Source organism: Dermacentor albipictus, chromosome 1, assembly GCF_038994185.2.
Source record: "Dermacentor albipictus isolate Rhodes 1998 colony chromosome 1, USDA_Dalb.pri_finalv2, whole genome shotgun sequence".
NCBI lineage: Eukaryota > Metazoa > Arthropoda > Arachnida > Ixodida > Ixodidae > Dermacentor > Dermacentor albipictus.
The window spans coordinates 181,982,915-181,999,368 of NC_091821.1; the positions used below are offsets into that span (position 1 = coordinate 181,982,915).

At 48.8% G+C, this 16,454-nt stretch overlaps 1 protein-coding gene across 5 annotated transcripts in view; it reads left to right on the forward strand.

Moving 5' to 3' along the window:
- LOC139053105 (proline-rich protein 36-like) overlaps positions 1-16,454 on the forward strand; it is a 49,819-nt gene that overhangs the window by 21,614 nt on the left and 11,751 nt on the right. For all 5 annotated transcript variants that reach the window (XM_070530263.1, XM_070530265.1, XM_070530276.1 and 2 more), the window contains 3 exons: positions 3,054-3,192; positions 6,504-6,567; positions 14,328-14,373. In XM_070530263.1, coding sequence (XP_070386364.1) covers positions 3,054-3,192; positions 6,504-6,567; positions 14,328-14,373 — 249 coding nt within the window. The remainder of the gene's footprint in view (positions 1-3,053; positions 3,193-6,503; positions 6,568-14,327; positions 14,374-16,454) is intronic.

Consider the following 16,454-nt stretch of genomic DNA (forward strand, 5'->3'; position numbering starts at 1 on the left):
GATTCAATTTCTTTGCGTGCGTTTCTTGCGCACGTAGACAGCTTCGCGCGCGAGTTCCGCGAGATCACGAACAGGCGATAGCGGGCCGCGCGCGCGCAGACGGCTTGCATCGAAACACGGCGACAGGATCGAATCGGCTACCGCCGTGTTCACATTTCCCGATAGATGGAGCTACGGGGTCCCTCTTGGCGTGCGTCGCGTGCGTGTAGCTAAAAGCGTTTCGGGTGGCGTGCACGTAAGGTACGTAGGCTTTTCACGTTTGCGTACGTGAAGCCTCGTACGTGTAACTAAAACTGTCTAATACCGCGGCCGCGCGAAGTAAAGCATGCGAGGGTGAGCTTAGAAGGATGGTGGCGCGGTGCGGCGGCGTCTTCTCGCGCGCGGAAGGGAGGAAAGTGGTGAGGGGGTGGCCGGATTTTCGCACGCGCAAGTGCTGAGCGAGGAGATGCACTTGCGCTAGGAGGGGGGGGGGGGGAGGGCATGGTAGCGTGCGTCTCCGCTTGTACTGCGCGCACGTCCCGTCACATCTTGGAGGCAATCTACGGTGAGATCGAAAGTTAACGGACCCGAGGTAGTTGATGGCGTCGTGAGCGCTGTGTTCTCGCGCGCCTAGTTCGTGTTGAGGCGAGAGGCAGCGCGAAGGGTAATTCGCTCGCCACTGCTGCCGCTCTTCATGAAGCCAGCGTTCTGACAGCGAGTGACCGCGGTCATCGAGCGAGATGTGCTCACGTTTGCCTGTGAGCGTGTGACACCATGCTTGTTAATCTAGTTAGTAAGCGAATCTTTGCAGCAGTTCATACGTCCGATAAAACTGCTAACCTTACTTCGTACAGCTGTCTAATAATTTGCTATCGCAATAATGCTTCGCCTTTCGGTCGAGACTGCAACTTTTTAGAGCGCAGCTCTTTGGCGTCCGTTCCTGGGTTTCACGCCGTCGTCGGCGTTGTCGTCGGCCTCGTAACCAGCTCCGCCCCCCTTTCATCCCCCCAGCGCTAGCAGCGACCGAGTGATACCGCTGGATGCCGCTGACGCCGCTAGAGAGTCAAGATAACGTGACTGCATAGAACACCGTCGCCGCCATGCAGAAAGAGGAGGAAAGGGTCCCCCCCCCCTGTTCTTGTGTGGCGGATAGGGTGCTCTTCAGTTGCCGACGCGCCGGTTATTTCACGTAGGCCCCGGCACGTCGACGAATACGTGACCACCTTCCCACGGCTAGACCTGGTTCTTAGCGCTGCGGAAGCGAGGGTATCATATTGTTTGTGTCGGCATCGGCGGCGTTGTCCCTGAAACCAACTCCGCAGCTGGGGTTGACTCACTATCGGCGTCAGCGGCATCAGTCAGTCGCTGCTATCTCTTCCCTCCTCCCTTTATCGTGTTGTCCGCTTGCTGCGCGCGCTTCTGCCCCCATCGTTTGCCGCTGGGTGTACACGCCGCCCCCCTCACCCCTCTTCCTGCGAGTCTCCGGTTGTCAAAGCGCCGGCTCGAACTTAATTCCTTTCTTCGCTCCTCCTCCAATGCAACCCCTGTGCGGTGGCAATCAGAGAGCCAGATCGGTGGCGGCGGATCTGTATATGTGCACCGCCCGAGCCGAAATTGCCGCTGCCGTTCGCCCTGTGCGGTGGCAATCAGAGAGCCAGATCGGTGGCGGCGGATCTGTATATGTGCACCGCCCGAGCCGAAATTGCCGCTGCCGTTCGCCACTGCGAAATTATCTGCCAGTTCTTTCTGAGCCATGAGCGAGACGACCGATGGAAGTCCTCCGTCTGCTGCTGCTGCTGCTGCTGCTGCTAAACGAGCTGCCAGAGCAGAGGCCCAGCGCCGTCGCCGTCAGAATCCAGAGGTGCGTGCCGCCGAAGCAGAAGCTTACCGTCGCCGCCGTCGAGATGATCCAGGAGTACGCGTCGCCGAAGCAGAGGCTAAGCGCGGCCGCCGAGAAGACCCTGCCGTTCGCGCCGCCGAAGCGGAGGCTCATCGCCGCCGTCGAGAGCAACCAGCAGTAAGCGAGGCTGAAGCAGAAGCTCATCGCCGCCGCCGAGAAGACCCTGCAGTTCGCGCGCCGAAGCGGAGGCTCATCGCCGCCGTCGAGAGCAACCAGCAGTAAGCGAGGCTGAAGCAGAAGCTCATCGCCGCCGCCGAGAAGACCCCGCCGTTCGCACCGCCGAAGCGGAGGCTCATCGCCGCCGTCGAGAGCAACCAGCAGTAAGCGAGGCTGAAGCAGAAGCTCATCGCCGCCGCCGAGAAGACCCTGCCGTTCGCACCGCCGAAGCGGAGGCTCATCGCCGCCGTCGAGAGCAACCAGCAGTAAGCGAGGCTGAAGCAGAAGCTCATCGCCGCCGCCGAGAAGACCCTGCCGTTCGCACCGCCGAAGCGGAGGCTCATCGCCGCCGTCGAGAGCAACCAGCAGTAAGCGAGGCTGAAGCAGAAGCTCATCGCCGTCGCAGAGAAGACTCTACCGTTCGCGCGGCCGAGGCCGAGGCCAAACGCAAACAAAGGCTCGCATTTGCTGCGCTCAAATTTCGCATTAGGAAGTAACGTAATCGTCGGTAATTTTTTTTTCTTTTTGAGTTTGTCGGACCATTAGGCGCCACTGCTGAAGCTAAGCTGTATTTGGCTCCATTTGGGAATGAGAGAGAACAAGAGTGGACGACCAAGCCACTGCGGTAGGTCCGCATGCATAATAAAGCGAGCTACTGTGATTTCCAAACGCTGCGAATAAGACATTGCTACTGCACCTGTTTTTATTGTTGCTGTCGTCGTCATCGCTATCACGGCAACAATGTTTACATTATTTCATGAGATGCTCGTTAGTCACGAGCTTCGTGAATAAGCAGCTGGCTACGATGCAGCTTATTCGGCTTGGCATTCCCGTGATTGTCATGCTAACGATTACTCCCCTTAGTAGCACTCCAGATTTTACACGTATTGATGAAGGCAAACTTTACGTTGAAATGGGATTAGCACGCCCCGCGCAGGAACAGTCACAAGTTCAGGGGAACATTCTGGAGACGCAGACGAACGCAGGCAGTGCAGAGTTCGCTGTGAAATGTGCGCAGAGATTGTTCCTGGAAAAGCTGGATACGTGCCACCCGAAGATATGGGCTTCCCTGTCTTCCGAGATGTGCAAACCTTGACCCCAAAGCAGAGGAGAGACTACTACCGCGGTCTGCTGGAGCAGCACAAGCTTGTGGAAAAGTAAGTCATCTTTACACCCGCTTATGTGGTGATACGTTGTTCATGTTTGGGCAGACTGCGGTTATTCCAAGGTTCGAGATCGAGGACGCCTCGACTGTGCCAGACCATTATTCGCTGGCCTTCGCTAATCCGTGCTGCTGCCGAGCAGTAAACTTGAAGCGAAAATTTTGTTGGCACATTTAACTGAACATTACTTATTCAGCCAAAGACAAAAAGGCAAAAAAAAATACATTTCATGCAAGTAGTAGTGCAGTCCGAAAGTAAGATAACTAGCACGATCTTCGCGATTTCTCGCGTCGGTTTTATCATTATCGTCATTGTTCTCCCCCGGCGTCACCGTCACGTGAACTCTCCAGCGCAGTCATGTGACTTATCCACGGCTAATCAAAAACGGCGCAAAAACCATCGAAGATGATTGTCGACGTAAGTGAATAACGTTCGCGTACGGTTGCCACATTTCGCCGCATGCCGGATGCTTTCTTGCTCACGACAGTGCACCATCGTCGCTCTTCTAACTCTTCTTGGGTGAGCGCGCCCCAGAGACGGGCGCCAGGCATACAGAGAACACCACCTTAGAGCCCAGACCACACGTACGCATGCGGACGCATGCGTACATGCGCAGACGCTGCGGCATGGCTCGTACGCGTCGAAACGCAGCGTGATGTCGCAGAACAGCTCCTCTCTGTTATCGCGCGCTTGGGTTGCTTGCCTCGCGTCGGCGCGCCTGGGTAGGCAGCTATGGAGCGGAACGTTAAACTCTCAGTGAAGCAGATTTTTATCATGCAAGAAAGTGCTTCTTCTTTCCTTTTTGCGCCGATCTAAAAGCTATAAAAATATAACAATTACGTTTATAGATATCTAAGCCTTTTGTAACACTGTCGATAACAAAGCACGAAGCGGCGCCTGCCAAGGCGTCTGTGAGTGAGCCCAGTGAGCGCGCGCGCTATCGCGCGTATTTGTAGATGCAAACCGCCATTACTCGCGAGGCGCAGCAGGCGCTAAGCGCGCTGACGTGCGCGAGCTTGCGCGCTTCCGCAAGCGTACTACGTGTGGTCTCGGCTTTACTGCGTCGAGTCCAGGCCTCAACTACCGTGGCTGCCGACGGGACTCGCCGGTCGCGCGCCACGGAGCACCATGATAACAGCAATGCGCCCAACAATATGTGTGTGTGCGTGCGTGCGTGCGTGCGTGTGTGTGTGTGTGTGTGCGTGTGCGTGTGCGTGTGTGTGTGTGTGTGTGTGTGTGTGTGTGTGTGTGTGTGTGTGTGTGTGGAGGCAGTGGCGAGAGAAGGTCGAGGTGGTCGAGAGTGCTGCGGCATTGCTCTCTCCCTCAGGCAAGATACCGCGTCCGAGCCTACGCGCAAAGTTCGACGCAGGTTCTGCACTTGTTCGAAGGGAAGGAGCTCGAAAGCTAGCACACCGCGTTTTCTTCATTCCAGAACCGTAAAGCCGAACCGGCCGCACTTCCGCCCGACTGTATAGTGCCTGAAATATACCGACCTCTATGCATGACAATTTGGATAGTCGACGAGCGTAAGCGAGAGAAACACTGGCTGTGACGTCATCAGCGACTACGTGTTATACAATCATTCGTACCTATCACAATGACATGTAAAGCGCATGTAAAAATGGCATTTGTACTCCAGCGAAGAAGTGTTAAAGCCATAATTAACTTGGACGATCATGAAATTAGAGGAACGTCGCACAGTTTATACGCAGCGTAAATTACTGCTAGAAAAGTACGAGGGAAAAGTGTGCCGGCCTCTGGACATAGTGCAGTCTAACCAAGAGCTGGTTGCCTTTGGAACGAAAGAGGTATGGGTACGATCGTGACCTAGTGGTTAGAGCACCGGGCTGCTGTGCTCGACGGCAGAGGTTCGGTTCCACATTCTTTTTATGAAAGCGCAGCATGACAGGAACCTCCTACCTAACGCAAAGTGTCAAGAATGAGGCCAAGAATGAGGCCAAGAATGAGTCCAAGCCGGTGAGTTCACAAGACGTATCAACTTGAAATTAATCTCCAGGATGACACCGGTATCGAGATCTTATTTTCGAGATATATTATTTTTGTGCTTCAATGCACGAAAGAGCGTTCTGAAAAAGAAAAAGCGATTTGATTGCACACATCTCCAACTGATGTCATTCTGGAAATTAATTCCAAGTGAATACGCTCTACAAACTCATTGGCTCCAATTCGTGAATTGCCGCTTTGAGGAGCTAACTACGCATATTGTGCACTGATCGAACGAAGCTAGAACTGTGAAATTACCTGGTCACCGAGTCGTGAGATAAATGAGAGTTCCGTTTGTGAGTCTGGGTGCACCTTTCGCTTTAGTTAGCTAGTTAGCTGATCTCTGTGATAAGGTCGTTTGCGTCTGTTGACTGGTGCCCTTTCGTGTTCGCAGTACGCGGTGTTCTAAGTACGGCCCGGGCTTGGGAACACAGCAGACAACCGCAAACTCCGATCAAACGAGCAGAGAATAACAACTAATCGGACCAAATTGAGTTTCTTCCAACACGTTTACGAAATTTAGCGAGGATTTTTTTTTTTTTTGAGCACGGTCACTTGTATCAACGTAAATACATGACTTGGAAACGAATTGAACCAGTTGCAATAAGATTTAGCTGTGTGCACAGTGTCCGAAAGCAAACTAGCGGTACTATGCGCATGTCGAATGCTCCAAAGCTGGAATGAGAGCCCTTCGCAGTTGCTTCTAAGTTTCTTGTAAGCAAAGGAACTGACAATTCACCGCACTGAATGAAAAAACAGCACCTACTGCTTACATCGCTAAACTAAAGCACGCTATCGAAACATTGTCACCTCGCGGCATAACATGTCTCAAGATCAACATCAGACCTTCCGAGATGGTTATCGTACCTGCTATTGTGCGTGCGGACAAAAGTAGAATAGCGAGAATATGCCTGCTGTTTAAAGCGTTAGTAACGCTAATGCTGGACCAGAAAACTAAACTAACACAGCCAAATTAAGCTTAAGCGTATATCACAACAATTTATAAAAGCGCCTGCTCCGCGATTTGAAACGACAGCAAAATATTTGAAATAAATAAAAAGCTCTACTCGCAGGAATTACCTTTTTCTAACTTGTTAAGGTGCACGGGTGTGAGCAGAGTGGGCTGTACACACTATATGCTAAAACCGTTTATTATAGCTTGTAAGCGGTCACTTAATTTCTCAGTTATCAGTATTTTAATAGGAACACATGTGGCTACTTCGTTATCAGCAATGAGATTGTTGCTGTAATGAAAAATATTGCACGGCAGAAATCTATACATAAATTTGCCTAATTTCCAGTGACAAGGGAGCTTCGGACCGATGCGGAGATGCGGAAGAAACTGGAGAATCCACGATTTCAAATGTAAGTTATTCAGTCACTTGTACAGTTTTATGAAACCATGCTGCTGTGCAACAAGACGGAAAGCAGATCATGTTGGTATGAATGCATCATCATCATCAGCCTGGTTACGCCACTGCAGGGCAAAGGCCTCTCCTATACTTCTCCAACTACCCCGGTCATGTGCAAATTGTGGCCATGTCGTCCCTGCAAACTTCTTAATCTCATCCTCCCACCTAACTTTCTGCCGTCCCCTGCTACGTTTCCCTGTCCTTGGAATCCAGTCCGTAACCCTTAATGACCATCGGTTATCTTCCCTCCTCATTACGTGTCCTGCCCATGCCCATTTCTTTTTCTTGATTTCAACTAAGATGTCATTAACTCGTGTTTGTTCTCTCACCCAATCCGCTCTTTTCTTATCCCTTAACGTTACACCCATCATTCTTCTTTCCATAGCTCGTTGCGCGTCCTCAATTTAAGCAGAACCCTTTTCGTAAGCCTCCAGGTTTCTGCCCCGTACGTGAGTACTGGCAAGACACAGCTGTTATAAACTTTTCTCTCGAGGGATAATGGCAACCTGCTGTTCATGATCTGAGAATGCCTGCCAAATGCACCCCAGCCCATTCTTATTCTTCTGATTATTTCCGTCTCATGATCCGGATCCGCCGTTACTACCTGCCCTAAGTAGATGTATTCCCTTACCACTTCCAGTGCCTCGCTACCTATTGTAAATTGCTGTTCTCTTCCAAGACTGTTAAGCATTACTTTAGTTTTCTGCAGATTCATTTTTAGACCCACTCTTCTGCTTTGCCTCTCCAGGTCAGTGAGCATGCATTGCAATTGGTCCCCTGAGTTACTAAGCAAGGCAATATCATCAGCGAATCGCAAGTTACTAAGGTATTCTCCATTAACTTTTATCCCCGATTCTTCCCAATCCAGGTCTCTGAATACCTCCTGTAAACACGCTGTGAATAGCATTGGAGAGATCATATCTCCCTGCCTGACGCCTTTCTTTATTGAGATTTTGTTGCTTTGCTTATGGAGGACTATGGTGGCTGTGGAGCCGCTATAGATATTTTTCAGTATTTTTACATACGGCTCGTCTACACCCTGATTCCGTAATGCCTCCATGACTGCTGAGGTTTCGACACAATCAAACGCTTTCTCGTAATCAATGAAAGCTAGATATATAAGGGTTAGTAATATTCCACACATTTCTCTATCACCTGATTGATAGTGTGAATATGGCCTATTGTTGAGTAGTCTTTACGGAATCCTGCTTGGTCCTTTGCTTGGCAGAAGTCTAAGGTGCTCCTGATTCTATTTGCGATTGCCTTAATAAATAATAAGCTAATATTAAGCTACTAATATTAAATATTAAGTAAGCTGATCGGTCTATAATTTTTCAAGTCCTTGGCGTCCCCTTTCGTATGGATTAGGATTATGTTAGCGTTCTTCCAAGATTCCGGTACGGTCGAGGTCATGAGGCATTGCTTATACAGGGTGGCCAGTTTTCTAGAACTATCTGCCCACCATCCTTCAACAAATCTGCTGTTACCTGATCCTCCCCAGCTGCCTTCCCCCTTGGCATAGCTCCCAAGGCTTTCTTTACTTCTTCCGGCGTTACTTGTGGGATTTAAAATTCCTCTAGACTATTCTCTCTTCCATTATCGCCGTGGGTGCTACTGGTACTGTATACATCTCTATAGAACTCCTCAGCCACTTGAACTATCTCATCCATATTGGTAATGATATTGCCGGCTTTGTCTCTTAACGCATACATCTGATTCTTGCCAATTCCTAGTTTCTTCTTCACTGCTTTTAGGCTTTCTCCGTTCTTGAGAGCATGTTCAATTCTATGCATACTATACTTCCTTATGTCGGCTGTCTTACGCTTGTTGATTAACTTGGAAAGTTCTGTCAGATCTATTCTAGCTGTAGGGTTAGAGGCTTTCATATATTGGCGTTTCTTGATCAGATCTGTCGTCTCCTGCGATAGCTTACTGGTATCCTCTCTAACGGAGTTACCACCGACTTCTATTGCACACTCCTTAATGATGCCCGTAAGATTGTCGTTCATTATTTCTACACTAAGGTCCTCTTCCTGAGTTAAAGCCGAATACCTGTTCTGTAGCTTGATCCGGAATTCTTCTATTTTCCCTCGTACTGCTAACTCATTGATCGGCTTCTTATGTACCAGTTGCTTCCTTTCCCTTCTCAGATCTAGGCTAATTCGAGTTCTCACCATCCTATGGTCACTGCAGCGCACCTTGCCGAGCACGTCCACATCTTGTATGATGCCAGGGTTAGTGCAGAGTATGAAGTCTATTTCATTTCTAGTCTCGCCATTCGGAGTCATCTACGTCCACTTTCGGCTATCCAGCTTGCGGAAGTACGTATTTACTGAATCTTTGTCTTGCTAAAAATGGGGCTACAACGACACTTCTTGCACTGCATGGTTGTAGGTGCGACCCTGCTACGTTCTTTGATGTTGAGTGCATGCTACTGAAGTCGGGTGTTAACAAAATGGCCTGTTTGGCTAAAGTACGCACTTCGCACAAACAAGGAATGCAATAAACTACCCCTGCACCGCATCTAGCGTTTAGTATCCCTGTCTGCTACCCGGCACTAATACCTCCTCGTAGCCGAGGACTTCTCAGCCTTATTCTGTTCAGCCAGGCAAAGCTCACCTAGTTTCCACGGCACACTAAAACCACTCGTACACCAAAGCTCCCCGCAACATTATTGAACCCGTGTGGAAGTTCGTACACATATAGCTTTACAACTGTATTGTTTTTCTTAGCGCCGGCAATGTCATCCTTCTGAAGTGTCTTTCTCTTAAATGTTTTTATTTTATCAGATGACCTGGCGATGAAAAATTATAAATACGTAGCCTGCTTTAATCTTAGGGACTGATTACTGAAGCTAGCATACATCCTGTCGTGACAAGATTTTTACACAGAAGACCGTACGCAAGAGACATCATTTTTTGTACAAGTTTAGAATGCTTAGACCAAAAGCTCAGCTGAGAAGTTTTGCAGACTTTGGACATTATTGCAAACATATTAGGTTTCCTGCGAGAAGTACTCTACTTCCAAAACTGTATCTATTCTTGCTTTGGAAGTTCAAAAGTAAAACCTAGTTCCAATTCCCAGTATTTCAATATCTTTAAATCATGAACTACCGTTTTCTGTACATTAACCAGTCCACTAAAACAAGAAAAGCATCCACGTGTCTGGCAATGTAAGCCGCACGGCCACTGGAATAGCGTTCGATTTCCCTGTCCACGTGTGCCATACATATATTGCTAAGACCAGGGGCTACGCTAGAACCGCTAGCCCTTTGCAAAGCCATCTTACCATTTCAGTCCACATGTGCCGAACGTTAATAAAAATCTATAGAAAACTTTCAACGGAAACAAGACACCTGCTAATGAACGCTGCCTGGTCATTCTCTAATTGCCTTATACACTGCTTCACACACTGCATTAGCTTGCATATGACAACAAGTAATATCAATTGTCCACGTCGGCACAGAAAGCCCTACAACTCCCAGGATTGCAGTCCTCGAGAAACCTCACCAAAGCCTGCGACTTACGAACACAGCGAACGGCTATGCGCAGTACAAGAAGGACATTAATAAAAACACGAAAGACGTAGAAAAAGAAACACACACCTCATGCGCTTGTGGTGTGTGTTTCTTTTTCTACGTCTTTGGTGTTTTTAGCGCTCTAAGTTTTTATTAATATGTGTTACCAACTAGCCCACCTATCCATCCTGTTGCAGGAAGGATAGCTGTTCCTGCACCCAAGTTGCAACTTTTCACTGGCGCGTGTTTGCCTCAGATGCTATCACCCTAAATGGAACGCCTTGTTTGTTGGATTTTGCTAGGAACATCAGCTCAAACTTCGAGCCCTTAGAATTCTATACTCTATACTCTATCCCACAAGTTGTAGCACTGTGGACGCTGCCGGACTTCTCAGGCAATATAGAAGGCCGTATGCCCCTCGAGGCGTGTTCATTCGCACTGCGTCGTCTGCACAGCGGCTGCTGAATTCACGGTATACGACGTGCATGTGCAAAGCTCCTAGCATGTCAAGTATCGCTATAATGTATTATGTACCAAGCAAAAACAAAAACTTTCTAATACTGCTATTAATCAGACAGCTACGCCCGGAACTATATGCCGCTGCGCAAGGATATTGCTTGTGTACGTACGCCTCGCGAAGCAGCGGCAGTGCTGTAAACTACTTGTGAGATGGAGTATAGACAATAAACATCCCAAAATAAACATCCCAAATACGGCTAATGCCAGCTCTTTTAGCTTAGCATCCTTCACGGACGCTGTCTTGAAATGCGTTTCAACAGCATTGGCGGCCTTCTCTGAGAACATGCCCTCCGGCGAAACGACAAATAGTCCTTATTTGTCGGCTACTAACACTCTCTGTCTCCTCGAAACCATCAGAGCCATGCGCTCCTGAGGGTTTCGAAAGCATTTAGGAACATGTGCTGAGTGTCAAGAACGAAGTAGGGTCCCACTTGGTCTTGCACTGCAAAAAATGTCATTGCAATCCCATATTTAGGCAAACACAGATTAAATAAAGGCACAAGTAACAATTGGCAAGAAAGATTATAGAGACGTTCTTCATCGCCGTTGAAGGTGACAAGTGTGTTAACCAAGCCGCCATAGCAATATCAGAAAAGTAAATGGCCTATCTCCCGGGTTGTTTCGGAATTGACGAAATACGCTCGTGTTTGCATGCACTTCGCGTCCTATACATTTAAACGCGTGATATTGACATCGGAAATGCGCGGGTGAGGTTTTTTTTATGTATCGAGGGTCTTCCTGGTATGGTTGGTGGACGGAAAAGGCGGAAGGGACAGAAGGGGTCCCTGGACTCGGAGTAGTGGTGTCAAGAGAAGCGGCTACTGTCGTCCGTGCGCCAATCTTTAAAATTTGTCGTGGTGCGCAAGCCTGCGCACCACGAGATATTAGCAAATTGCTCTGGCGCCCACTCGCAAATAATTGGAGGACACTTAAACTTCGCCTTTAAGAGTGGAACGCGATAGCGTTCCCGTCGACCCGCCAAGGGGTGTAAGACATTGCGCTACGGCGCAGCGATCACTTATGAGGCGCCCTGCATCGGACTTTGCATCCACCAATCACGCGGTGAGCGCCGAGCAACGCAGCGTTCGGCGTGGCAACGAAACGTGCGCCTGAGCAAGCGGAACTGACCAAAGAACTCGGTGTCTCGGAGGGAGAAATTATCTACGCGAGCCAAACGTCGTAATCAGCATGGAAAGCCGGGCCGCGACGCGCCATGAAGGCCGACGCGATCATGGGGCTGACGGCTCGATGGGATCGTCCTCTATCTCGCTTGGGAGCACCACGCAGACGCATGACTCCTCGGAAGCAGCTCGGCACACATCGCAGGGGACGCTTTCCCACCAGACGCGCTACGGCGCAGCGATCAGGTCAGAGGCGCCCCGCATCGGACGCTGCACCTAGGAATCGCGCTGTGAGCGGAAAGAAGAGCCATGTTGCCAAAACGCGAGGGTGCGAGTGACGAGTGAAGTTGGAAGGGGAGAGAGCGAAAAACCTATTAAACGCAAGGGTAGTGGGGCATCCTCGCACCGGTCCCTGCACAGCCCGAAGGGGAGAAGCGGGCGAGTGGCGCGCCACATGTCGGGGCAGCGCCACACATTGCGAGGAGAGGGTCTTCTGTGTTTGCCGCAAGATGGCTGTGTGTGTGTGTGTGTGTGTGCAAAGCGCAGACGAAATGTAGCGGAAACGTACTTCGCTACTCGCGTACCTGCGACTTCTGTAAGTTACATGCGCATAAATACCGATATACACCACAGTATAACTTTCTACGGAAAGTTTCTAAGGCAACACCACATTCACTAAAGGCGCTTTTGTACCGCTATGAAACATCGAACTCGTGGCTGAGTGGTAGCGTCCCCGTCTCGCACTCCGGAGACCCTGGTTCGATTCCCAACCAGCCCATCTTGCAAGTTGTTTTTTTATTCATGAAGGGATTTATTGCTCACGGCCAACGCCGCCGACACCGACGCCGGCTTTTCTGCGACACGAGCTCCTTAACGCTGTCGCGTTAATAAAGGAGCCAAAGCCTAACGACTCCGATAGCCGGCAGTCGAGTCGTCTCAGTTTGTTCAGTTGAGATGCGTGCGCTCTCTTAAATTTGTTTGCAGAAACGTGCACATAACCCGGAAATCGGAACCCCTCCTTTAGTCATCGCACATCGCTGTATTTATTTATTTATTTATTTATTTATGTACCCGAAAGACCCTGAAGGGCATTACATAGAAACGGGGGGCGAGGGGGGGCAATACAAAATTATTGTTTCAAATGTAGAAACACCTGAACAATCAAGAAGAAAAAGAATGATATGAGTTGGGTAACAGGAAAACACCTCGGTATAAAGGAAGTTTAACGCCACTTTCAGGATGCTATTCATACTTAAATCAGGCGCAACGAGAGAAATATTACACAATTTCGAATACGCATAAATAACAGGGACACTGAAATGAATCTCGGAATTGGTAAGCCCAGTAGTATATTGTAAAGGTTGAGTGACACATTTAAATGTGCACGAGTAAAACAAGAAGCATTATATGGCCGTTATTCATGGAGATGCTCCTGAAGTTCCCTTTGAAAACTAGCTGCATCAGTGCGAGCGACAATGTTTTCTGGTAACGCGTTCCATTGGTTTATGGATTGCACTAGAGGTGAACATTGGTACTTTATAGTGTATGAGCAAATATGGATTCCACTTTGTGTTCATGGTCCCGCCTGGATGAAATGTGATGTGCCGGTTTAATGCGATTAGTTGCAACTCGCCTTAATATAAAGAATGCAAGACGATTAAACGCGAATATTTGCGTCAGGTGTTCAAAGCGGAAATGTTGATGCTGCTTTTTAAGAATGATACGCCCGTGTAGGGTGAATATGAAAAAAGTATGAATCTTGCCGCCTTATTCTGTACTGACTCGATGCAGTTCTGCAATGTAATAGTACCTGGGTGCCATATTATCGATGCGTATTCTAACAAAGACCGTATGAGAGATGTGTAAGCGTGAAGCTTTGTTTCTGAGTTGGCAGGATACAAACGATGTTTGATTAATTCTAATTTCTTAAATGCCTTCTTGGTTATATATTCTATGTGTGTGTGCCAAGTTAGATCTGTGGTTAAATGGATGCCCAGGTACTTGAAACTTTGCACTCCCTCTATCTATACCTGTATTGTTTATGGTGTAAACGTTTAGAGGAGTATTAGTAAGTGTAGAAAATTTAACAGGCTTTGTTTTTTCGACGTTTATCGCCGTATGCTAGACCTTACACCACTAGCTGAATTGCACTAGGTTCGTTTGTAAGCCAGTGACATCCTCGGGAGTTAATATGTGCGTGTAAATGACGCAGTCGTCAGCAAAACAGCTATACCCTTACTCTATAGTGGGAGCTAGCTGTCGCACTCCGCGTTATACTGCCGAGTACAGGCTTTCAGAGCCATCACCATTTCTCGAATGAAATTCCTATAGTACCCTGAACACTTGGATTCCCTCCTGCAAAGGCATTTGCTTTTGCAAAATTTTGACATATTGATGACGATACAACAGGCTCTGCTGCCTCACTCTGCTGCTGAGCAATTTCCCCTCATTGTTTGTTTCGCTTTGTTCCTCGCCGTTCAGCGAGTTGACGCGATGCCAAACAGAGAGAAAATAGTAATAATCGTGTGGACCGCATTCTTTTTTTTTTTTCTGCAGAGCTCAACACCAAGCACATCCACAGATTTAAGCCAGGGCGGCATAGGTAAGCATCCTCCCTAAACGGCGCAACGCTTTATTTTTTCCTTTGTTCGCAGTAACGCTGAGAATTGCGAAACCAGTCGCGCTTCGCGAGGAACGCGTTAACTTTCATTTGCAATGGCTGCTTGCGTACAGCGGCGAAAACCCCGACACGCGGTACTACGCGCACGAGGTTCAAGGGGCACTGAAGAGAAAAATTAAGTTGAGCTGTATCAGTAAGTTACCCTTAGACAATGAAAAAAAATAAGGGTCACTCTTACCGTGAAAGTGGGCTTGGCGAGACAGAAAAGACGTGCACACGAAAGACGGGGTGCTGGTCTGTATACATTGACAAATTCCGCCATATTGTTGAATTCACCATACTGTTAGCTCCGAGTAGCTGAGAGAGCTGCTACGGTCTCTCCGATTGGCTCGAATTGCCGCCATTACAGAATTCGACAATATGGCGGAATTTGTCAATGTCCAGAACAGCACCCTGTATTTTGTTTGTGCGTCTTTTCTGTCTCCCTAAGCCTACTCTCTTGGTAAGAGTGGCTCTTTTTTTACGTTGCAGAAGGGTAATGGCACCTGCGAGCGAGCCGACGCCGCCTTCTATAGTTACCGCTCGCCGTGATGTCACGGATTTTTATGACTGTTCGCGCCAATATTTAAGTGATACTTATACGTAGATATGGACTACATTGCACTCTCAAGGACCCAAAGACTGAACTTTACGAACTTTTGCCAACGTTTACTGAGAAACAGAGGCTAAAATACGGGCAGACACCTTGAAATGCGTGATGCTTGTAGTTTGGCCTTGAGTTTCTCTTCTGGTAATCAACCTCTTACCACGAAATTAGCGACAATAGAGTTTTGTAAAGTTACTTTATCAGTGTCAGCAGCCGCCGGGTAAACCTACAGAAGCGGCGTGGCGAACAAAAGTTGAAATCTGCTTGTGTAGTAAGTGAGCGGAACTGAACCAGTGTTCACAAGGCTCCTCTTCCGCAATTGAAATCAGCGACTGGCTATCGCTGTGGCTATCGTCTCGTTAGCAAGCCAATCGCTGTAATTAATAGCGGACGCAAATTTGAAAGCGAGTCAATTTAAAAAGTTTCTCGAGTAGGTTTCGTGAGTGCATACGGGCCCTGGTAACCCTGCTCGGTGCGCAGTCACTCGTACGTGTAAATGTGCAAAGGAAACGTAAATGCACTTGCTATCGTTAAAAAGCAACATGCAATTCCATCGCTTTCGAGTGCAAGGTCAAAAGCATCTCATATATACACATTAAGCAGGAGGTATCTGCATGGCGGCGTGACAAGTGGTGAGCCTAATTGTTTGCTGCACAAGTAATCCATTTTATGTCTTCAAGCGTCACTCTAATATACAGAAAGTATATCGGGAACCAAGTACGTGATGCCAAAAGACAACAAAGCCTTGGAAAGCATCGGGGGAAACTGAAATGTAGAAGTAATAAGAAATTGTAGCGAAGAGAGACGGCTAGTGGGTTCAGCGCTACTGGCTCTAAACAGTAGTGGGTCGAGCGCTCATGCTCAGCAACGGCTCTCGTGCTTGGAAGTGGTGACTGCCCTGCCCGTCGACGTTGCGCTGCTCCGAGCTCTGCCTAATAAACACCTTTAGAATTGGTGGAGTGTGCGGGGTACCCTCAGACGATCATCCTGGAACTCCGGTCTCGTACCCTACCATCTACCATGCCCCAAGACGCCTCCCAGCAAACGCCTCCTCCTGCACCCACTGCGTGTCCCGGGGTGCCTCGTCATCGCGACCCTCCTATCTACACTGGGGCGGACGACACTGACGTGGACGAATGGCTCACGGCGTACGACAGGGTAGGCGACCATAACAAGTGGGACGAAGCAGCCAAACTGAGTCATGTTCTGTTCTACCTCGCTGGAGTTGCCAGCCTGTGGTATAACAACCATCAAGCAGAGTTCCAGACATGGTCGGAATTTAAGACTTCCCTCGCCAATGTATTTGGTCTCCCTGCGGTTCGCAAGCTGCGTGCCGAGCAACGTTTGCGAGAACGAGCTCAACAGCCAGGCGAAACGTTCACCAGCTATATCGAAGATGTCCTGGACCTATGCAGGA